At 38.0% G+C, this 24,791-nt stretch overlaps 1 protein-coding gene across 4 annotated transcripts in view; it reads right to left on the bottom strand.

The window, feature by feature from the left end:
• Window positions 1-24,791, bottom strand: part of ASXL3 (ASXL transcriptional regulator 3) — a 127,914-nt gene that overhangs the window by 68,967 nt on the left and 34,156 nt on the right. For all 4 annotated transcript variants that reach the window (XM_039548250.1, XM_039548251.1, XM_039548248.1 and 1 more), the window contains one exon: window positions 1,331-1,439. In XM_039548250.1, coding sequence (XP_039404184.1) covers window positions 1,331-1,439 — 109 coding nt within the window. The remainder of the gene's footprint in view (window positions 1-1,330; window positions 1,440-24,791) is intronic.

Genomic DNA, 24,791 nt, shown 5'->3' with positions numbered 1-24,791 from the left:
AAAATTAACAAGAAAAAAATCAATCATGATCCGGCTGCATCTCTGAAAATAGATTACTGCAGTGTACTCTCATGCTTACACTTCAAAAAAAAACAAGAATAAAATAGAATATGTTTGTGAGTTACTTTAGAGAGAGCCATAAAAAAAGACCTTTATGAAAAAACTTGCAAACCAAAAGCAAAAAAGCTGTTTTGTGAAGTCATAACATGCTCTTTTTAAAACCAAAAAAGTCACATAAAATGCAAGATCTTCCAGTTTTCTTCTTCTTTTTTTCTTTTTTTTTTTGACAGAAACAGACTTGTGTGGCTGTTAAAAATCCTAGTTTTCCACTTGAGTGTCTACAACACTGCAGCAAAACACAAATCCTTTAATGTTTCTTTTCTGCCTTTGCCTGTTTCCTGAATTCAAATAGCTGAAGCAACCTGGAGCTCACAAGCATGGGAGTGATTGTGAATTCCTGGAATTGTGCCAAGAATATCTCCCGATTTAAAGAAAAACAACAGCATTTGTTCTAGTAAATTAGGAAAGACAGCTTCTGAAAACTATTAATTCAATTTCAGGTACAGGATTTTTAGTTAGCAGGAACAGACAAATCTATATACTTTTATGTTTTTATATGCTTACATCAAATACATCTGTGATAAATTACAAAAGATCCTTCCCCCTGGCCCAAAATTTTAGTTGACTACATTTAGACTGCCAAGCAGATAACCTCACTTTCTTTTTTCTCATCTCTGCCTCACAATCTTCCACTTCTATTGTGAAACCCTCTAAGTTTGATTACGTACAACAAGAAAAAATTTCCACCCACAGTAAACATCATGTTCATACCAAAACAGAAAAATAAAAAGGAATATAAATAGCATAAAGGCAAAATTCTATCATTGCAATTATATTCCTTCTCAAAAGCAATGATGCAACCTTTAAATTAAAAGCTGATTTATATTAGACTTGCAAATAATTTTTCACTATTCAAAAACCAAACATTAATACAATTACTTAATTAGAAAGTCAGTGATCCTCTTCAGCTCACTGCTCATAAAACAAAGGCCTTACTGTGAACAACTCGGAAAAAGCAGCATTTTAACTAAGCTACATGTTTTTTATACCATGTGACAAATTCAAGAACATGTATATGCTTTCTAGGATAAAGCATTCAGTGTTTACTTTCATTATAAATCCTTTTAAAAGACATCTGAAAGCAGTTAGAAGGACTATCAGGTCATTTCCTCTCCAAAGAATCTAATCTGTTTACCTTTATATCTATTGAGACATTCATAAAATGGATTAATAGCTATATGTACAATCCATATACAAAATTTAAACTTACTTTGAGAGCATAGAGTCCTGATTTCCCAGGGATTTTGAAGAATGTTCCATCACCTACACGAGTGTTAGTATGAAGCATTGCATTCAGGCAAGCTAATGGAGAGGTTCCACTGAAAAATAAAATTGTGCAGTCTAAGATTGAGTGCCTCTTGTAAAACTATTCCCTCGGTCTATTTTTTTAAAAACTCATGCTTGCCTGGCCTTTTTTTTTTTTTTTTGTGCCCCCCCCCCCCTTTTTTTTTAATTCTCTCAACCCTGACAACATCTACATTACAATAACAGGCCAGTTTCAAACTTAATCATATGCATCTGTCCCCTAGGCTTGAGGCAAAAAGTCTGTGAATTATAATTATGCTTTTCTTCATAGAGCAACCAGCTCCACATTCTGAAAGAACCAAAGTCCAAATATTTATGTGAAATTACTTCATAAATAACACCATGAAGCCTCATTTTTAAAATGTTACAGACAATGTGGCTGCTGCACATGAATGATCAAAACAGTACCAAGTTCAAGGGCAGCTGCATCCCATAGGATGAAAGGCAACAAAAGAATAATAAAGAGCCCAGAAAGAACACATTTAAAATTAAAAGTGATATATAGTAAAGCCTTCTTCTGGCTCAACATGGTCAGCATGCATTATTATACGCAAATATAAGCACACTTGTGCCTTTTATGAAGCACTATCTTTTCTAATTAGAATTGTTTTAGAGATTAAGAGACTGACCTACTCAAGGTAGTTATTGTAATACCACTGTGGAATGCATGTTAAAGGACTATTTAAAAAGAAACACAACACATTAAGAAAAAAAATCAGTATTTGGACAGAGATATCTTTGAAGTATATACATGTTTACATCAGAAAAAGAAAGCAAATATTTCTAGCCTAGCTAGATGTATACTATTCTGAAAAATTGATCTAAAAATGGTGGGGAAGAAGGCTGTCATAAATTTTTTTATTTAATTTTAATTTAAGAATTGAAGTACAAGATCTACAGATGTACTATCACATCTTTGTCCCCATTTACTGGCTAATGTACATGATGTACTCAGGGACTGAATCTGAAACTGTGCTTCTTCCCTGGGGTCCCCAGTCTGCACGCACGCTTATCTTTAGCCACATAAATATATTCCACTTGGTTAAGTGGAACAATGCCTGTGCATTAAATTAAGTGTGTTGCTAAGTATTTCAGGATTAATTATATACTCAACCATAAACCAGGAACAGGGCTTCAAAGTTCATCAGAAACTACTCTTCTTTATTCTGCAGTATTGTAAGACAACATCCAATCTTGGTTAAAAATTACACGTCTAATTTTTTTTTTTTAAATGTGAAAATGGATTGAAATTGTTGTATTTCATATGGTTATGCTTTCTGCTGATTTCCATGGTTCTGTTACAAAAAAATTCATCCTTACTGTACATGTATCATTATTTTAATGGTAAGATCAATAGTGTGGTAATTGCTCTTCCGGTAAAAATTAAACTATAAAGTGCCCTCAGGCCAGGAAATCCTGTCTATTACAATTTATTTACTATAGGTCACCTAATGTATCATATTACTACATCTAAAATAAAAAATTGCAGGTAAAAATGCTGCTTGTTGACAAACACATCAGATATATAATAGGTATTTACTTTATAGGTATTCTGAACACGGTCACACAACCTGAAAATTCTGACAAGTTTTTGCTGTTTCTTTTTCTTCCCTGCAAATAAAACTAGCTCCACATTTGGTTTTGATATAATACTTTAAAAAAATACAAACCAAAATATGTTGGAAATAAAATGATACTGCTAGCAGTGGGACAGAAAACATTAAGAGAGTTCATTGAGTTTAATGATTACTTAAACACTTTTGTAATATGTAGGATATTTCTCTTTACACATTTTCCTTACTGTATTAATGCTTGACAAGCAAAGACACGAAGCATTTAATACAGCAGTTATGGTTGTGTAATTTCTTCCATATGTTAACATACATAACGTGAAGCAATTTCAACTCTCTCAGACTTGGATCTTTTTAGTGAAACATTATCACCGATTAAGGCTTTCTCTGCAAGATAGAAAGAACTTGCTGACTCTGCAGCAGAACACAAACTTGGTATGTCAACAAGAAACCAAACTGTGTGTGCCTGTATGCACGATTTGTATTCTCCTCCTATTCTGATGGAGATACTCTGGACTCCACACTTATTTTTAGATATCATTAACCAATAAAAATGATACAGGATGAATGAACTCAAAATAGAGGATTTGGCAACATCTCATGATCACTACTGTGCTCACAGCAGATATCTTAATCTTCAAAGTCTAGACAACTGGCAAGTGGACAATAGAAACTACTCTCTGACTTACAAAGAAACCTGTATCAGCTACTGAGCCAAGAAGCACTTTAACTATGGCAATGCTTGTTTCTTACAGAGACCTGCAACTCCTAATGGCATGCAACCAAAGGGCCATATCCACCCTTCCTGAAAACTGGACTTGGGTACATCCATAATGAGCACAAAAACCCCATGCAGAATATTTTTAAGTTGCAAATGAAAATAACCTGGCAACACTGAGGGGTGGGATTTATTTTGAGCTAAGAGATCAAACTGAAGTTCCATGATGCCCTTTGTCAGTGCTACTTTGCCCCATGTCAACCAATGACTTGCCAATTCTTCTGTCAGCACTGGCATCCTTAAAACACTGTATTAAAATTCCCAAATGTTACCCAAACTGATGCTTGCAACACATGCTATCACAGCACATGGGACTGAGGTTCAAAACAGCAGCAATCAAAGATCCCACGATGCAGACTGATGTCTGAATCATAGAGTACTTTCCAAGGGATCTGTACTACTTATTGCATGCTTTCTAAATTCTCCTACAGCCTGAGGACATGTTCTTTCTGCTCAGAGCTCCCGGCATGCATTAATACAGCAGTCAAGGCCTGCCAAACATAAGGCTGAGTATCTTTGAATATCAAAAATGGCACAGCTTGACCTAAGTTCTTGAAACACTCCAAATCGGTTCAACTTTGATTCAGTTAAATGAAATTGGATACAATAACACTTTACTCTGCAACTTGATATCTGTGAATTTTTAGAGCCATAATATATTTTAAATCGATATGCTGCAAGTTTTATTGCCATAGTCTGCACACAAGAAATATGTTTACCATTTACAGTCCTCAGATGCAGAACTTTCACACTATTTATCATCATTTAGATGAGACTGCTTTAAACCACTGTGGTATTCTAGAAGTCATTCATATATGGAAGTTACAATCTGTTGCAGTATGTCTTTAAGATTGGTATTTTTCTGCTTGTATGTTTATTTTATATACATACACATCTATACACATATACAAGCAGTATACCCTCCCCACACACACACTTTCAAAAAGGTTTAGAAGATGAAAAGTTACTTACTTTCTGTAAAGGTGATGTTAGGATGTTAACAACAATCAGCAACATAGGAAAGAAAACAAAACACTCATTAATCTTTCAACATAAAAATTGCTAATGCAATTTGATCATTTAAAAGACATTGGACATTTCAATGTTTCATAAATTCTGCCTCCCAAAATCACTATAAGCTGGTAGTATTCAGTGCATCCCTTCAAAATTGCTGTACATTATCAAATCAAACTTTGCACCCCCAACTCCCCCAGTCAAAAATATCGCCAACATTTTGTGACTCTGGGCTCCCTCTACTGGTCACGCAGCCCGTGTTACCTAAATCGAAATGCCAGACTGCACACACCAATCTCTGCTAAAACATGTAGGAGAAGTACAGATTTCGGTTACTTCCTCCTCTGCCACCCTCCCCAAAAACCTATAAAAAATTTGTAAAAACACCAGTAAAAGCGCTACTTATTTTTATGTTGTTGACTTCTCAAACACATGGTTCTGTCAGAAAAACCCAGGAAACTTCTATGGTTATACATATAGTTCTAATGGTCTTTGCTAGACTGCCTGCCAAGAGACAAAAATTATGATCTTGGCCAAAAATAGATGCCTTTTATATGGAAAATAAATTGACTAAAGCTGCCTTGTCCAGGCAATAGTGTGGCAGACAGTGGAAGTTCCCTGACACTGCTGACGAGGCACCCCGGGTCCTGCAGCAGGCAGCATTTCAGCCACTCAGCCCCACTGTACATGGTGCAACTCCCTCCTTTTCCTGACATGTTCCCAAACCTAATGACGACTGCTGTAAGAAGAGCACCTAGGTGTCGTAAATTTGGTCAGTATTTATTTGTTTGAAATAATCTGCTCTTTTTATATGCCTCTATAAATAGTCACAAGGGAGCAACAATTTTTACTCACTGCTAGAAACAAAGTAAAACCAAAAGGCTTAAGAACTAATTTCTTGGCATGATTTGAAGTCACACAGAAGACACTATGTTAATAATGCATGTAAGTTACATAATTTCAGAGTGACAACAGATAAAGAAAATAAAACTTATCAGGGAAGGCTGCAGAAAATCCATTTGTGTGTTACAGTAAAGGGAAAAATAAAAGAAGGCATAATTGTAATTTTCCACAAATATGTAAAAGGCTGTTGAAGTCAATGGAGATTAATGTTCTTCATGGCCACTGGGGGAAGAAAAAGAAAATTCATGGATAGTCTAAAAGTGTGAATGTAGCTCCTGATGTTTTAATCAACATCATAACAGAGCAGGGGAGTTTATAAAATGACCTTCATCAGAAGATCATACAGACACCAGTCCTGGCTGATACATAGACTGGAGCCCATCTCAGTGTTTGTATTGAATGATCTCTTGAGCATCCATCCAGCACTGTAATCTGTGATCCTTTATCTCTTCAATAAATCAAAAATTTGGTTAGGGCTGAGGTTAATCATGCACCCTAAGTATACTTGTTCCAACATATACAGCAGCTAGAAACACTGGAAAATTAACTCAATGTCTAGATGTGCATTGTTTGCTGAAGTGTTCCACACAGCACTGCATGCCCGGTGTGGTGAAGCCCTGTGGCTTCTCTTAAAAGCTTTCCCACAATCTTCAAGGAGCCACGTTCCCACAGTCCTGCTGTCAAGTGTCAGCAAAATGTCCCAACCTGCCTCACAAGATTGTAGCTGTGACCTAGCTCAGGAGTGACACAGAAAACCACCAGGAACCTAAGCAGCTATACGAAAACAAGAAGATAGCTATGCTATTTATGAAGATGACAGGCAAACTGCTGCTGACCAGTCGAGAGCTGCTCTCCTCCCACAGCCAGGCTTGACTGAGCTGGCAGTGCTGCAGCAGCAGTTAGTGCTGGGGCCAAGGCAAATTCTTCCAGCCTGGGCTCAGGAGGAACAACCAGGAGAGGTCCAGTGAAGTGAAGACTGAATAAAAGACTCAGACATTTCACTATATTCTAATGGCACAGGCACAGGATCCTTCCCTTGGCACAGAGGGAAGCAGAGAGCACAGGCAAATAGTGGAAAATAAAGCTGGTGAGTGCAAGATTTCCTGCCAATCACCTACAACTTTTTCAGCAATAAACGCTACAAGTTAGGCTAAACAAACCAACCACTAGACCCTGGCTGGACATCACTTGCCCACCAAAGCTGCTTTATCACTCCCCTTCTCAGCTGGGCTGTGGAGAGAAAATATAAGGAAAGGCTCATGAAGTAAGGACAGGGAAAGATCACTCAGCAATAATCATCATGGGCAAAACAGACTCGACTTGGGGAAATGAGAATTGAATTTATTACCAACCAAATCACAGTAGAAAAAAGAGAAATAAAACCTAACCTTAAAACACCTTCCTTCCCTCCACCCTTCCCTCCTTCCTGGGCTTAATTTCACTCAAGGTTTTCTCTACCTCCTCCCCAGCAGCAAAGGGGAACAGGGAATGGGAGTTGTGGCCAGTTCATCACACATTGTCTCTGCTGTTCACCCCTTTAGGGTGGGGACCCCTCACACTCTCCCCCTGCTCCATGGTGGGTCCCTTCCAGAGGGTGCAGTCCTTCAGGACCATGGTCTTCACCACGGGCTGCAGGGGAATCTCTGCTCTAGCATATGGAGCACCTCCTGTCCCTCCTTCTTCACTGACCCTGGTGTCTGCAGAGCTGTTGCTCTCACATATTCTCACTGCTCTCTGCAGCAGTAGTTGCTATTGTGCAGGGTTTTATCCCCCTCCTTAGCTCTGTTACCCCAGAGGCACCACCATCATTGCTGATAGGCTCAGCCTCAGCCAGCAGTGGGTCTGTTTTGGAGCCAGCTGGCATTGGCCCCATTGGACATGAGCGAAGCTTCTCACAGAAGCCACCCCTGTAGCCCCCCACTATCAAAACCTGGCCATGAAAACCCAAAACACAGGAAGACTCCAAGTGGTATATTTGCTTTCTCAGCCAATGTTATATACAGACTACATATTCCAGGTACAGTTGCACTCAGACATCTTTATTTCAGTAGCAAAATCATAAGACTAAACATGATAATCCAAACTAAACCAATTTAAATTATCAAACAGAAAACTTGATTTGAACAATCAATTAAAATCTTGCTTTTGATTTTTTCCATTTATTTTCCTACTGCAAGGTTAATTTGTTCATTGCTTGAAGTTATTAAATACCGCAATCAGCCAATAAATAGAGCTTTAATGTAACCTCACTTTTTGTTTATTCACACTACAAATGTAGTCATCAATTATCTAACTTATTGTACAGAACTTAATCCATACATATTTTCTGATGTTAAAATAGCAATGACACCATATTTACTAAATCATTACAAGTGTACTTATTTCTGTAAAATAATTTCTGGAAAGAACCTCGATTTGATGAAGAGATTGACTCTTAAATGTTGAACGAAAATACACTAGATGTGTGGGATATAAAAGGAAAAAAGGAGAAACTTTCCAAAATATCACATATCCAACATGATTTATTAAACAATAAAACCATCTCTTAATATGTGGGTAGTAGGTAGCTAGGGAACCATCTACTATTTTTATATATACAGTCTAGTGAAACTGTAGAGCTGGAAGATCTCAGCCTCTCACACAAAGTTCTTATTCATAAATTGGTACAATAAAAAAAGCATTTTTCTTTTGGAGCTTCCAATTGGCTTTTTAATTTTAAAGGGACTACTAATGAGAACTACAGAAAATACTCAATACGAATAGTCGACGTGACTGTCAAAACTATTTATGTTCTGAAGTCTTAATCATTTAAAAATAAAGTCATAATAAATAAAGTCTTAAGCCTTAAGTTATTTGCTTAAGTTTTATAGGAATTGAAGTATGTACAGGTTGAATACTATTTACACAGTCTGAATAAATCATACTTAAAGTTTATTGCTTACATAAGCTCTCCCACTTGAATCTTTAAATGTATTTTAAAGGATTAAAAGACAATTCTTAAATACATTTTTTAAAGTTTATTTTCAATCATTTTTATCTACATTAACCAGAATTAACATCAGTTTTGTTCTCATTTGGGCAGCACTCTGAAGAAAATTTTTACATCTCGGGTCCTACTTATGCTTCACACATGGTACCTGACTTTCAGCCTTCCAATATCACCAACTACTATTCTTGGGCAAAGCAAATAAGCCAGGCTATCACGCAACAAGAGAGAGTAGTGCAGTTCATTTGTCTGTAGTCTCACAGACTGCAAATAACTACCGTAAGATGCTAGGGGAAAAGATCCATTATTTGTACTACTGACACTGCTTCATACTCAACTCTCATACAAATTTCTTGTTTTTTAAAATCAGATGGAGATAGAAGCACGATTATTGGTAGCATGATGGAAAAAACAAGGACCAGTACAGACACGTACACAGATGTAACACATCTGTCAGAGATACCCAAGGTCTGTCTCACAAACTAGCAGAACTTAGCTATCAGTTTTCACTGAAGTTAACCAAAGTACTGAACCCCCAAATATCTAAACCAGAAGAACCTAGTAATGAACTTGAACCCTGCCCTTTGCAGCTTTGAGGGAGTTACAAGCAGCTGGAATCACAGTTGACTAAAGTGATATGTGACCAAGAAACTGAACCTTATCAATGTCCTTCAAATATGAAATAATCTGCAGCAATAATGTATAAAAACTCAACCTGGATCCTAAATTCAAGCTAGGTATTATGAAAAAGTAATCTTTGTGCATTCTCAGCAGGTAATCTCATTTACAAACTCACCTGAGTCTAGTTTTACATTCTGAATTAACCAAAACTCAAATCAGGGAAGGAGTCAGAAATGAAGCTGCTCTCACAGAACAGGGTTCCTCGCTCTATTACCAAACCGCCTTTGAAGCATTAAGCAACACCGTCTCTCCTTAGAAGAGAGACATACAAATATTATTCAAGTCTTCTGTGAAGAATATACATATAAACAAATACTGGAGCTTATGTCACTACCCTTAAGACCTCTTTCTACTAATCCTCGGATCCTCTTGCATGAAGCAATCTCCCTCTGGGCCTTTTGTACATCTAGATACAGTCACTGTGTGCAGTAATTACAGGGCATTAACACATACAATAAAGCACAAACGTAATAAACCTCTAGACATACATCACCATGTCAGAACTAAGGTGGACAAGTGAATGAAACTGCTAGCTGAAGGCAAACAGGACAGAAAGAGAGAGTATGCTGGTAAGAAAATGCGGGGGTTTTTTTAAGAGTTGGCCAGACTGGCTGCATTCACCCACAGCCAGTGACTAACTGCCACACAATCAAAGATGTTTCTTGGAAAGCAAAGCTCTCATGCATGGCTACACACAAATATTTATTCTAATTTCCTCTCAGTAGCTAAAAGTTTGCCTTACTTTTGCAAATGATGCCACAGACTTAGGCATTTTTTTCACCTTTTAGCTGTATTGCAGCACTATTGTATACCTGATGTCTCTTTTTTTCCTCAGGGGTAAAGATTACTGAAAACACATCTGATCCTGCCCTCTGCTCTGTGCAATGGCCTTTCACAGACATTTCAATCAAGTTTGGCATTTCCACCCTTACCTTTTGAGTGCTCTGTGATCTGAGGCCAAGGTAGATGAAGTTCTGATACTGTACAACACGGGTAATGAATCTTTTTACTATCTAGAGCAAAGTCTATTTTATCTCATGGTGCTGGCAGCCTGAGAAAACTTCTGATGGTGTCAAACCTGGTGACAATAGCCACAGTAATGCTTCAGAAGAAAACAGCAAATGGAGTTCATCCATGCTGAAAGTGGAGCTTTATTACAACTCTTCTAAAACAATAAAATGAAAAGCCCTGTGAACAAAAGTTCACTGAAAATCTCAGTACTCCTTAAGTCAGCCAGGTTTTTTCCTTTTTTTTTTTTAACCATTTTCTGTCACAAGAAAGCCTTTATTTATAAAAGTTCCAGAACCTGTGTAAAATTTAAGTGTTCCTGAACAGAATTTTACAGAGCTACTGTTACAAATTTTTCCCCAAAAATATTTATAATGTATCTGAAAACAAGATGCTGTCAGTATATCAGGTAAATTTGAGAAGAGAAAATAAAAAGCACACAAACCCATCGTACCAATGCCACATTATATACTACAGACTGAAAGGTATTAACAATTTTCCTGAAATTCAAATATCCCATGCTGTTATTTTTGCTGATTATCTTTTGCCAGTCATGCCTCTGAGTAGGTCTCCTTGAATACTCTGAATGTTCTGTAAAGTATGTTTGAAACGCCACGACACCTCTTTAAATGATATTCACATATGGCAACAAGCATTCCTCAACCAGAGAGGAAATGAGAATACAAGTTTTATGGAGAAATGTTTACACTTCTCTGTGCTCCCTAACACCTGGGAAAACCACAGGTTTTTCTTCTTTGTGAAGAAAAATCTCAAGGAAAGGATATATGTAAATGCATCTCTGCACTTTGAATCCTTACCATTTCATTAGATGTAGTACAAATAATACAAGAAAAAAAGCAATGCTAACAAAAAAGGGCACTTTGAACACGTTGTTGAAAGACACAGGCAAATAATAAAGAGTACCTTTTGGAATCATCCTGAAAGAAAAATGTTTCAGAAAGAAAATCATGCCAAAAGAACAAGAAATCAGCATGCATCAGAGAGAGTCATGACAGCTAAGGTGTCCCCTGGACTGAAAACACCCTCCTCATTCAACACCACTTAAAAGAAACCATTTGGTTTTTTTTTGTGTAACAAATTCTTATACTGGTTAAATAACACAGTTCTGTCTGACGGCTACTTCCTATTCAAAAATGTACTTTTTTGTACCTTTCTCTTTTAACAAAATATTTCCTTTTAATAGTTTTAACTGATTTCATTAAAAAGCAGTAGTACATTTTTCATTTTCTACTCCAATATCAATAATCACGATGAAGGACAAAACCATAAATAAAGGAAAAAAATGAATTCCTGCCACATTAAAGGAATTCTGGAGTAGAGGTTAAAAAATGGCTTTCTTAACGAAACCATGGGTTTTATATATACGATGTCTTATTTTAGTATCAGATTTCACAGACCCTTGTGGGCTTTAAATACATATGTTTAGAAAAATGAAGTAATGACTGTGCTACATTCAAAAATGTACTAAACCCAAGAAAAACATTGCCACAAAATGTGCAATGTATAAAATGAAAAAAACCACCCCACCCTTCCAAATATTCTTGGCTTCATGGTGGGTGAAGCTTACTCCTCAAGGAAAAAAAAAATAGTTAAGGTGGAAAGTAAAGTGACTATGCTGAACAAGACATAGTCAATAATCACTGAATGCCTTTTGGCCTCTAAAACTTAATCACCCTACACAAGGGACCTGTATGAAGTTATCCCAAGTTCTCTTGTTTAATTTGGCTTTTTAATTGCCCAGCCTCCACAACTTTCCCTGTAGTATTTTAAGAATATCTTTGTGTGTGTGTGTTAATGTGTTATTGATATACAACGGGTTAGTCAAATGCAAAATAAAAAATACACGCCAACCCACCCCACCCACCCCACCCCCCCAAAAAAAAAAAAAAAAAAAGTTACAGCTATTTTTAAGAACATTCAGCTCCACCAAGTTTCATGCACTCATAAAATTTACTCTGGTAGGAACTTCCAGAAGTTACCTAGTCCAACCTTCTGCTCAAAGCAGGGCCACTTCAATCTCAGCCTTGTCCTCTCAAGATTTGTGCAATCTCCAAGAACGGAGACCTCACAGCCTCCCTGGACAACCTTCCTCCTGTGCTTAACTGCTCGAACTGGGAAGGCATTTTTCTTAGTATCAAATCAGAGTTTTTCATGTCCCAGTCAGTGTCTGATGCCTCTCATTCTTTGCTTCTCATGCTGTCACTATGCAACCTCCAAGAAAAGCCTGGCTCTGTCTTCCCTACACACTCCCATTAGTTAGCAGTGGAGTACCACGGGATCCCCCTGAGCCTTCCCTTCTGTTGTGTGAACAAGCCCAGCTCTCAGCCTTTCCTCATATACCATATGCTCCAGCCTCCAGCCATCTTGGTGAACCTTCAATGGACTCACTTTGATGTATCAACCTCTTTCCTGGAATAGTGGGCCCAAAACTGGACATGGTTCTCCAAACGAGGTCTCACAAGTGCTGAACAGAGGGGATGGATCAGTTCACTTTGCCTGCTGACCACACTCCTGCTAACACAACCCGACATGAGCTTGCCCATCTTTGCTGCAAGGGCACATTGATGGACTAATAGCTGCCTTGTTAACCACCAGACTCCCAGGTAATTTTCTGCAAAGCTGATTCCTGCCCTGTTAGCCCACAGCCTATACCACCAGATGGATTACTGTGTTCCAGATGAAGAAGTTTGCTCTTGCCTGTATTGAATTTCACAAGGATCCTGTTAGCACAGTTCTCTGCTGTCTAGATCCCTCTGAACAACAGCCCAGTCTTCAGTGTACCAATTGCTTCCTCTAAACCTGCTGAATGTGCACTCTGTCCCAGATTCTATGTGTTTAACAGCAACGCTACCAGTAACAGCCTCAGTATCAATGTCTGAGCAAGACCACCTAGTAACCAGTCACCAACTGGAGTTAGCACCTTTGATCAAAACACTTTGGGGCCTGCAGTCAAACCAAATTCCCATCTACCTTACTGTCAACTCTTTGAGTTCCTATGTCATCAATTTGCTGTGAAGACACTACGGGAAATGATGCCAAACGTCTTGCTAGAGTCAAGGTAGAACATACCCATTGCTGTCCTCTCATGCACAGAACCACATAGAAGGTAAAGAGGCTGGCCAGGCATGATTTGCCTCTTCTCACTCATATTGGCTTTCCACCACATTTGCTGAACTTTTTGTGCATTATAATGAGCCATTCTCATTCACCAAGGAAGATGAAACAGCTTTCCTGGACCCTTTTGTCCATAGTTTGATGATCAACCATGGCCAAAGCAGTCATCGACCTTCATACATACCATCAGTCCTTCCTTGTTAACATGTAAGGAGTCCAGGACAGCACATCACCTGCATCAAGAAATTTACTTTCAGGAATGGCCTGGCTTGCCTGCATCCCACACAACTACTATGGTCTGCAATAATTGCAAGGTACCCAGCAGTTACTTTAAGGCCTCACCTACTTCTTGGCCAGATGGTCTGCAGCAGATGCTCACCACAGCATTATTTGTGTTGTTCTGCCTGAGGCTCAGTGCTCATTCCAGGGCAAGGCACTGTGCACTCCCACCCCTCCTTTGCAAGCGCTGCCCCTCTTTGTCAGCCTGCATCCCTCTATCTATCCAGAGTAGCACCCTATTGTGTGCATTACTTCCCCATGTTTATAACCCTAAGGCGTTATGAAAGTGTGCAGAGACTGCATAAAGAAAACACAAGGTTTCTCCAATTATGTTTATCATCAGACACCTCCACGATGATCCCCATGCCTTTACTTCTCTTCAAATTCCAGCAACCTGCACATCAAGAAGCTGCTTCAAAGCCCTATAGAAGAGATGACTCAGATTGTGTCAGCAAAGATACCTTTGCCACACTCCATCTCATGAATCCTGTCCCTATTCAGTAGTTCTTATTCCTCAAACGGGGTGCTATGGCTTTGTCTGTGACACCAGCCATGCAGCCAGACTTGGACTTGATGGATGTATCCTCTGCCACCTGAGCATTTCCACCTCGCTGGCAGGATTGAGAAAAACACCACTTAGGTATTTGTGATCTTCACCCTTGCCACCAGTCAGAGCAGTCACTTTTAACATACTTGGGCTCACCCCAGCAGTATCATGGGTGAACACCAAGGGGTGAAGTCAGGGCTGAACAACGCTCGTCTGCAACATCTGTGATTCAAGTACCCAACCCAGCTATAGCAAGTACACCAGGTTGGAAGACGGGTGATGTCTCTGTCATGATGATCATCTCAAATAACTGTCACCCTCATTTTCCTCTTCATGTACACAATGTGGCTGAGCCTCAGCTGGCTCTGACTGTCTCCTCTGACAATCCTACTCACCTCCCTCCAGTGCATTACACCTATCCTCTGTAGGAAGAGAAGCTTTCTTCTATTGCCAGAAGTCATCAATTTCCATCTTCCCAATCTTAGGAGTCTCTATCCACAGTGATCTTATGACTACTACATAGGTAGTCCACAACCAGTAAGTAGCCAACAAAAGCTGTCTGTCAGAACTGAGTCAAATGCCTCCAATAGCCCTGACATGCTGAAGCATACAACCAAAGTTCCCAGAAACAGAAGCTCCCAGAAGATTTTCCCTGAAGCTTCCTCAAGAAGCCTGGAAACTGCTGCAACTGCTCATTCTCTGCTTAGCTGCCTCTGCTGGAGATCTGCAACAAAGTGACAAAATATACTGCAAAAGAACAACAGGACGTCTGAGCTGCTGCACCACCCACAGAGGAAGCCCATGCAGCATCTGACAGTGGCTTCATTAACTCTGTTGCACAAAGAAAAAGGGGAAAAAAAGAAGAACAAAGTGTTTCCAGAAAATCACTGTGAGGCAGGCCTAGTTCAGAAGACTGAGAAGGATTCCTACTTTATCATGCTATACCAGGACCATAACCCTGATGCAGGTCACAGCTTCCACCCATACTCCTCCCCTGATTGGTAAGAATTTCCAGCCTTTCTTACCATCCACAGCAGGGACTCCTGTTACCACAGCTGTAATGGTTACAAGACACCACCCGGCAGTTATACCAGCAAAAGTGCATTTCTGTACCTTTTTGTAAGGCTATGGAGCAGTTGCTGCTTTCACCAGCGAGGTTTGCACCAGGACAAATACAGGACTCAGGTCACTTTCTACCAGCTCTACCACTCAAAAAGGCAGCTTGAGCGGCTTCCCTCTAAGGCAGACCACGTGTTCCTGTCTTCATGACACATTCTCCCCCCACACCCCTTTTTTCTTTCTTTAAAACTTGGTTATTTCCCCAAACAGCCATGTGAACCCTTGTGCCAGCATACAGGGAGGTGGGCAGACCAGAATAGAAAAAGCAGCTTGGAGGGAGCAGGATTATTCTTTCAGCTACAATATTGGTTTACAGTAACTGGAGAAGGATGGCCTCAGACTGACACGACTGGTTCCCATTTCAGACTCCTCAGAGCAAGGCCTGTATTTCACCTTTTGTCAGCTAACGCACCACGCTCCCTCCAGCCGCTCCCAAACCTACGTGCCAGATGCAGCTGGCTCGCCTCAGCCGTAACCCCTTGGGTTGCTGCATCTGGCGCCAGAGGACGCAGAGGAGGGGAGAGGCGTGGGTACCACCCTGCTGAGGGAAAGAAGAATTACCAAGCTGGATGGAGCCCCACACACCCACACGTTCCACCACTGGAGCCTTTTGTCATGTTCCTGGCTCCCTCACATGATTTCGACGCAATTTCCCAGCCGCTGCCATTAAAACCAATTGCAACTAAATTTATAAAGCTGGAAGATGCGCCTATGAACGTACATCTCCTTCTACCTTCCCCAGTAATGAAAACAAAACACAAAAGGCAGAACACAACATGCTGTTAAGACCTATCTGAATTAAATTCTAAAAGGCATGTGATGTATGTCAGTGAAAAGGCTTAAATTATGGCAAGATTTAACCATTTAAGGAAATAATAAAAGAGTACCGCCAAGCAAAGTACTATATAGAGAACTTCACTAAGTACTACATAGTTTAAAACTATTCTTTATATTTTATGAGAATTATGGATTTATTTTTTCATATCAGAAATCTCGAAATCTTTAATCTGTTAGTGAATGTTGAGCTACCAGGCTGTAATATGACATTACTTTATTAAACAATATTTCTTCCTGATAGAAACAACAGCATGAAAGTAAATAGCTATGCTGAATTTAAACTGATTTTTTTTTCTTTTTTACTATCAAAAGCCTACTCAGTTATCCCATCTAAACTGGCTCAGTAACTTTGCCCCTTCTTAAAAACTGATGCATGCCAACATGCTGGCCTGCCAGAGTTTGCTATGCCATTTCAGCCACACCACGCACCCACCCACCCACCCAGTTAAGTAATCAGTCCAAATCAGTAAGAAAGTTCTTAATGCTTATTACAATTTCTTTGGAAATTTCTACCTGGAAATAATGTATATATTCATTGAATTGCAATGCTGAAACCAAAGCTGAGTTATTTTAAAATAGGTATTTTACCACTTTTACTTGACGGAAAGTAATTTCCAGGGTCTTGGTTACCACATACAAGCTTCTTTCTGTCAGTTAAAATTTTTTACTTTGCTGCTAACAGCATTCAGCTACAGATTCCTCAACCACAGTGAACTTGATTCGACTTGCTTCCTTTTCATTATTTTTTTCTCTTATTTTCTTTTCTGTCTCCTTTTCTCCAGTTCTTTCCCTTATCTTTCTCTTCTCAATCTTCTCTTTATTTCTCTTCCTCTCTTTTACTCTCCTTTTCTCTCTCCCACTGCACGTCTCTTTTTCTTTCCCCTTTAATTTCTCTCTTCTTTTCATCTTCTCTCCCTCCTCTGTTCTCCTCTTCTTCTTCTACGTTCCCTGTTTTCTTTTTTCTTACTTTTCATTGTTTTCTCTTCTCCTGTATTTTTTTCCTAGCCCTTTCTTTCTTCCTTTCCTCTATTCTTTTTATTCTTTCATCTTTTCTTTCTTATTTTCTCTTTTCCCAGTTTTATTTTTCTTCTTTTTTACTTCTCTCTTCCTTCTCCTTTACTTTTTTCCTTCTATCTTTATTCTTTTCCTTTCTCTTCTCTGTACCTTATTTGTTCCCCTCTTTTTCTCCCTTGCTTTTCCTTTCTTTCCTCTTGTGCTGGGTTTGCCTTGGCCAGCAGCCAAATGCCCACCCAGCCTTTCCCTCCCCCTCCCCAACAGGAAACAGGGAAAAGAGGGGATGAAAAACTTGTTAAGATTGCTTACAAGTTACAGCAAGAGACAAAACAGAGTCGACTTGATGAAAATATACTTATTGCCAATTAAAAAAGATTCGGGTAGAGAGAAATAAAGACCAAAAAAAAAATTAAAACAACAGCTTTCCCCTTCCAGGGTCAATTTTCCTCCTTCATTCCCAGTTCCTCCACATTTCCCACACTGAGTGGTGCCGAAGCATGGGGGTTACAGTCAGTCCACAACTGCTCCTCTCCGCCACTGCTTCCTCCTCACAGTTTTTGTCTGCTCCAGCCTGCGCTCTCTGTGGGCAACATCTCCTTCAGGAAATATCCAAATGTCCCAGCATGGCGTCCTCCACTGGCTTCAGTGCAGATATCTGCCCTGCTGCGGCCCTCCACAGCCTGCAAGGGATCCTCTGCTGTGGTGCCCAGAGTGCCTCCTTCCCTCCTCCTTCTACTCTGGCCTTGGTGTTCACACCACTGTTCCACACTCTCTTTTTCACTCTCCTCTTCTGCCTGAGTGCTGGTTTTGCATTTTCTTCAATATGTTACTCCAGAGGCACCACTATCTCAGCCACAAGGCTGTGTCTGGCCCTGCAGCCGCACACTGCCAGAGCATTGTCATGAACACATCCTCATTGTCTGTTTTATTTCCCTTTCCTCTCTCCTTTATCCTTCTACTTTTCCATCTTCTGTCTTTGCTTCCTATCTCTTCTCTCTTCCTTATTCTTCTCCCAGTGTCTTCTCTCTTTCTCTCCTGCCCTCCCCACCTTCATCCTACAACTTCCTATTCCGATAAAAAGATCATATTTCTTTTAAAGCAGTATAAAATGATACTAAACCTTTTTATGAAGCAAGAACAACTGAAATCCGTAAATTTAATTTTAGTTTTGTCCATTTCTGTTCAAAATCAAAGAAAGTGCACCATATCTTATTCCTTCTCATTCACCAAAGTTCAGGAAAATCTCCACAGTTTCTTTGTTCCTCCTCTCCAGTTTTCAATTAGGACATAACTTCTAACTGAAGGAATTCAGAATTTTGAAACTAAATGTCAAATTCTGGTACAATTATGAAGAAGCCACATGCTTATTTTTAACATCCTAAACATTGCAACCAATCCAAAAAGAGAATGCTAGGACATAAAAAACCAATCTATTTCTACATCTTCAATTCACAGTCAATTGAAAAAAAATAAATTCTACAGTCTCTCATATAATGAGAGAGAATGAATGAATAAAAAGAATCATTCCTTTCCTTACAGAAGATTTTTCTCATTATTCTTGTACTTAAAGAGTCATTCAGAACTTGAGAATGTTTTACTCAATCACCAAAACAGGCAGAAAAATCAAACTGATACAAAGAATAAGGAAGCTGGGAGTAATCACGAATAAAATTAGATCTGAAGCAAATTATTGTTTTCTAGTAATACTTATTCCTAGAAAAACAGTTGTACAAGCAAGACCATACTTTCACCCTAAATATTAAAATAAATGTAACTACTACAACTTTGCTGACTAATACGTGCCAATTATGTGCATAAAGTATTTTTGTTAAGAGCCCTTGCCCATATGAAAAGCCTGAAAATAAATACAGAATGGGCAATCAGAGTTTACCCTATACCTTTAAAAATACAGCAACGTATGATTTATTGTATTGTGTCAAATTAAAATATTTGCATTGATGTGAAATGTTTAAGTTATACTTGCTGTACGTAAGGGAGTTTAACTTGGCAAAACAGCACAGTAAAACTTCTTTTCCTTCCCTCAAAGGACCAAGCAGATACTTTTATTTTTGTGTTTAGCTTACTCCAGCTGTTGCAAATTAGTCTATTAGCAGATCTCCTTTTTCTTCTTTGACTTAAGACAGCTCCTTAAGTCTGGAACTGGGACACTTAAGTTTCTACTTAACTTATAATTAGAAGTCAATCTAATTTCAAAATGTCACATACAATGTTTTCAAATTATACAAAAGAAACCATCAAATATTTTGTGAAAATACAGCATTGGTAACAAAAATAAAAGTTTCAGACTGGTCATTTTTGATAGCCACATCATTCCACCTGAAAGGAAGCCTGCTGAAGTCCTTATTAAAGTCCCTTTGAATGAAGGAGCTGAGCCACACATGACAAAGAAACTAAAAATAATGTGGATCACAAAAAAAAATCAGTCTTAACCCCAAATTGCTTTCTGTTCTCAATAAAAAATGAATGAGAAGTAGAATATGAAATTAATTCACAGTACCAACAGTACCAATCATGTCATAATTCCTGGATTGTATCTTGGGCACAAATAATCTTGTACCAACACTACTTTATATAGTTCAGTGTATTATTTGACTGAATAATATTTTGATGCAATAGTTTACATTTATATCATTAGGCTGCTACTACAAACAGAGGAAGGTCAATGGTTGGACTGGGTTTAACAATGTTGGCTTTGGACAAAGGGGACAGACAGGAGTACAAACATACTTTGAAACTGTTGAATTTTCACTGGCTAAGGAAAGATTCCCTGATAGAATGCAAGCAGTCTTTAACAAAACAAAGTAACAAATAAAAGCCAAAAAACAACTTCTTGCTTGTCATATATTCTTTAAGGTATCTTCTCAAAAAGTTCCTTGCTGTCACTTATGGGTCATAGGTTTTTTTTCCTTTGTGATGGTTGTAGAGGACACATGTTATTTTTTACACAAGGATTTCATGTTTGATAATGGTAACGTAAAATATTGAGCAATCCCAGAAAGAAAAACTCCAGGTGTCTTGGTAACACAAAAAAAAAGAAAGGATGGACTAGAAAGTATTAAGGGCCATTTGCAAGAGAGAATAGTTGTCTGGATCCCACACTTGTTTTATTAGCTAATTAAATATAAAGGCACACCAGTGAATCTCTAAATGGTGTATCTTCATGGATTCTGAGAGCAAATAAAGGTATCTTAAGCAAGCTTATTGAAACATTGCAGTAGCTGTGGATGCTGCAAGATCCTAAATAGGGTGACTCAGCTATGTGCACTTGTTTTTTTTCTTGCTGGGAGATAGCACTTACTGAAAAGAGCTGCTAGAACCCATTTTCCTTTCCTCATATTACAAATACAATGAAAACCAAAGGAAATGAGGGAGAAATCAATTTGTCCTCTTTTAGCTATTGAGGGCAAACAGCAAAACAGTTCTTGAGGATCGTTTGAGCTCCCATACTCAGCTCTTGGAATAACTGAGCAAAGGATGTATTTGATCATAATTTTGTGATTTACAATTTATATGCATATAAGGGCATGTGTACATGTACAGTGGTGAATTTGTCTCTGGAGGTGTTATTTGCACACTCAAGCCCATAAACAAGTATCATACATGCAGTTTTTAAGTTCTTTTATTTATACTTTCCTTTGAGGTATACATTTTGGTCCCCAGTTCTCTTTTAATATTGTAAATATTTGTCAGCCACACAATTACTGGTTCTAGCATACATCCATCATAAAACAGACTCGCAGACAAATGCAGACTTTATTGGGATTACAAATAGAAGACAAGAACTTTCTAAACTGCTGAAAGAAAAATCAGGTCTTGAATAAAACACATTTTTACTTCACATGACAGTACATAAGCAAGCAAAATATGTTCAGGCACTTTTTAAATTCTGTTTTGAAATGACAAGGATGCACATAATTTAATTTCATAGTACTTAAGACTACCTATGAGACTCAAATAAAATGGAACTGCTATCAGCTAGCCTTACAAAGAAAAGAAATTAATGTATGTAAGAAATTTTCTGAATAGTTATGCCTGATACTTTTCATTGTCCTCAGACACTGAAATTCTGAGGCTTTTTTGGGGGTTTGATTCTATAAAAATGTACTACAAAAATTTAAATTAAATGTGCCAGTGCATAGCCATCAATCTCTCTAAAAGAGAACTAGTAAATTTCTCAGCTCATGCAATATGAATAGCCAAAAAAAAAAACCAAACCACCTTATAGATTTTTCTGTGTTTTTTCCCCTACAGGCTAAGGAATGGTTTAATTACAGGTAGACTGAAACATACACACCCATATCTTTATAGAAACATAAAGACATCCACAGCAAACTGTTCCAGAGAAATAAATTATTACTAGAAAATGGTGCTTTCATAGAAAGCCTGACAATGTTTTCTTCTTTCACATTCAAGTAAAACAGATTTAATTCAGTCTGCCAGAAATGGCTATGCTTCTGCTCTGTGAAAAATATGCTAATGATGAAAATAAGGACTTGACAATTTACTGAATACTAAGCGGAAAATCTGTAATGAATTGCCTGTGTTGTAGTGTTCAGTTTAGTCTCTTTTTTTTTCCTCAGTTGCTATGGAATACTAGAAATAGCATGAAGAAGATTATACTGTTTTGTGGGATGTTGTGCATGTCCCTTAGGACAGAATGCTTATAAATAAAGACAAAAGTCAGCTGTGGGACAAATGAAATTCAAAGCAGTAATAAATAATAGGCTTAAATACTAACATTTCAATGCAAAAGAGAAATACACAGAACAAAAACAATTGCCAAAAAAATTCAACCCCAACAAATAAATCTCAATCAGCAACCAGCAAGTTGAAACCCAGAGTAATTCATTTTACACCTGCAAGGAAAAGCAGTTTCTTAGGTTACTTGTATGGTGCAACAAAAGCTCACAAATCCATTAAACGCAGGCATGTCTTCAAGTTCTCAGCCAGACTTCAATTTTCACTGCAGGTTTTAAGCCTTCAGCAGATTAAACCCTTTTCCTAAGCATATTTTACCAGAGTGTACATTCAAAAGGTGACTCCTTCTAGCTAAAGTGTCTGTATCCTTCTGTGTTTGAAATTTTTATATATATGGCTGCTCCTGACAGGCTTATGTGTTGAATCACATTTGTCCAACTACTACGTGAAGTAAATACCGTAGATTATTCTTGCCTTTTCCAAGCACAAGAGAGCTGAGCAAGGTTACTGGCTACTCAGCAAGAATCTCACATTTTGCCCCTAACTAGCATCAGTTGTATCTATTAGTTATATCAGTTGCACTGACATTAAGCTCTCTTCCTTCTGACTTCTATTTCAAAACCACTGGTTTATTACCTCTCTACTTTAGTGTAAATACATGGTAGATCTTCATTTCAGGACAATGATGGAAAGGAAAACACATTCTGTCAACTTTCAGTTTCCATAAAATACTTTTGAAAATTTTGTGTCTGGACAACCATGGACAACTATATTCTTCTATGTCCTAGCTTCTCTAAAAGCGATGCTGGGAAAACAATCTGATAAAGGCAGTAAAATCAGAGAATGCATTTAATCTACCTACCTCTCACATAGTCATGTTTATAGAACTGCAGCCAGACCTCAGATAAAAGGACAAGAAAACAGTCTGTATACTGGAAAACTGCATCTCTTCAGTAATTTTTTTTTTTTTAAATGAGGCTTAGTGCACTACATTATAGGAAACATACTACACACACACAAAACAAAATAACTACCAAACCAAACAAAACCCCCACCCCAAAACAAATAAACCAACCCTAAAACTTTCACTGCTTGGAGGATGGATTGAAGATATGGTGAAACTTTCCTGATGTAACTTCAGAGAGTATGTGATTATTTTGAACGTATTTAGGTCTCTTGCATATCTTTATTTAATTTCTCTTTCTGAAAAAGAGACACTATTTTTAATGTAGAATTACTCTTCAAAATACAGAAACATTAAAGAAAAAAGATCTGTAGCGTACATTGTAGTTACACAGTCTAGAAGAGATGTGGGAAGACAGACATGACACAATACACTCTTTTGGTAACACCAATTTATAATGCAGAAGGTTTCTCTTTTCATCAGCCTGAACTACATTGTTGCTTTTCAGTCTCTTTCCATAGTAGTCTACACTGAGAGACACAACATAGGAAAAAGCCAACACAACTTAGATTCTTCCATTAAACATCAGAATAAACTGATAAAGGAATCACCACAATATGAAAAGCAACACTGGAATTGTTGACAAATTTACATTATCTAGTCACAGCTGATGTCCTCCTCCTACTTCAAAATAAAACAACCTTTAACAGGAAGTGGTGTCATGAGTGCACAAAGCTAGTAAATATTTTAAGATCTGCACTGCTATCAATTATTTGTTACATTTAAGTTGCTGGATTTCCACCTCTATTAAAAAAGGAGCATCTTTAACATTACATTAATGGAGGTCTTAATTTCAGAATATCGGGCTGTGATTAAGGAGGAAGGACTTGGATGCACTTAAACAAAAAAATCTTGCAATATAGATCTTTAGAACTTGAAACATTTATCACATCACAAAATCTAACTATCATAATTTTTCCTAGCACAGGTAAAAAAGATAAACTTTTAAATTTTTCACATATCCTCTGAATTATTATAACTTGAATATCTAACAATCGTACAGGCACTCTCCCTTACCAGTAAAGCATCAACCAAATAAAAAAAGCTTTATATAGACAGATTAAGCTTGAGTGGAAGGAGCAGAAACCTAAACAGCACAAGTAAAATAAAAAGAGTTTAACAGCACCGAGGAGACAAGCACGTCACACAGACTGGATTCCTGTTTTCCCAATCTTTGCAGATGTATTTTGCAGAACTGCTAATAGATGGAAAGCAAAAAAGGTCTATGGCAGATCTTAAAAAAAAAAATTTTTTTAAAAATTAAAAAAAAAAAAAAAAGCAGGACTATATCCTGTCATTTACATGAAAGGTGGAAAGGCGGTTACCATGTATGTTTTAGCACCCAAATACAGAGAAATATTGTACCAAATGGAAACTGAAGTCCTCACACTAAATGGGCAAAAATGCATATGGAAAAGTAACAGCAACACACTAATCTTAAAGAAAAGAGAATCGACTGTTATAAAATCTCAGTTGACCCAAGAATGCAGGAACAAACTTCAACATGATGACAAATCAAGGGCTAAGTACAAAAGAGGAAACCATATGAACTTTTCTAAACCATCAGTTGAAGGTCCCAGACATGGCAAAATAATGGAATTATTTTATTTTCTCATAACTCCTCCTGGAACCAAACTAAGGAAGAGCGCTTGACTAGTCCCAAGTCAGAATATCAAATAAATACTGGGATGTTTACAAGGTAACACTTGAGAAAATTTCAGGCACGTGGAATCGAGTTTGAGTCCTCAAAAGAAGGGAAGAAGGATGACAGCAGATCAGGGTAACTGGAGACCATGGGGTGGGTGACCTTG

Source organism: Corvus cornix, chromosome 2, assembly GCF_000738735.6.
Source record: "Corvus cornix cornix isolate S_Up_H32 chromosome 2, ASM73873v5, whole genome shotgun sequence".
NCBI classification, from domain to species: domain Eukaryota; kingdom Metazoa; phylum Chordata; class Aves; order Passeriformes; family Corvidae; genus Corvus; species Corvus cornix.
Note: the sequence above shows the minus strand (reverse complement) of the source record. Positions and strands in the feature narration are given on the sequence as shown.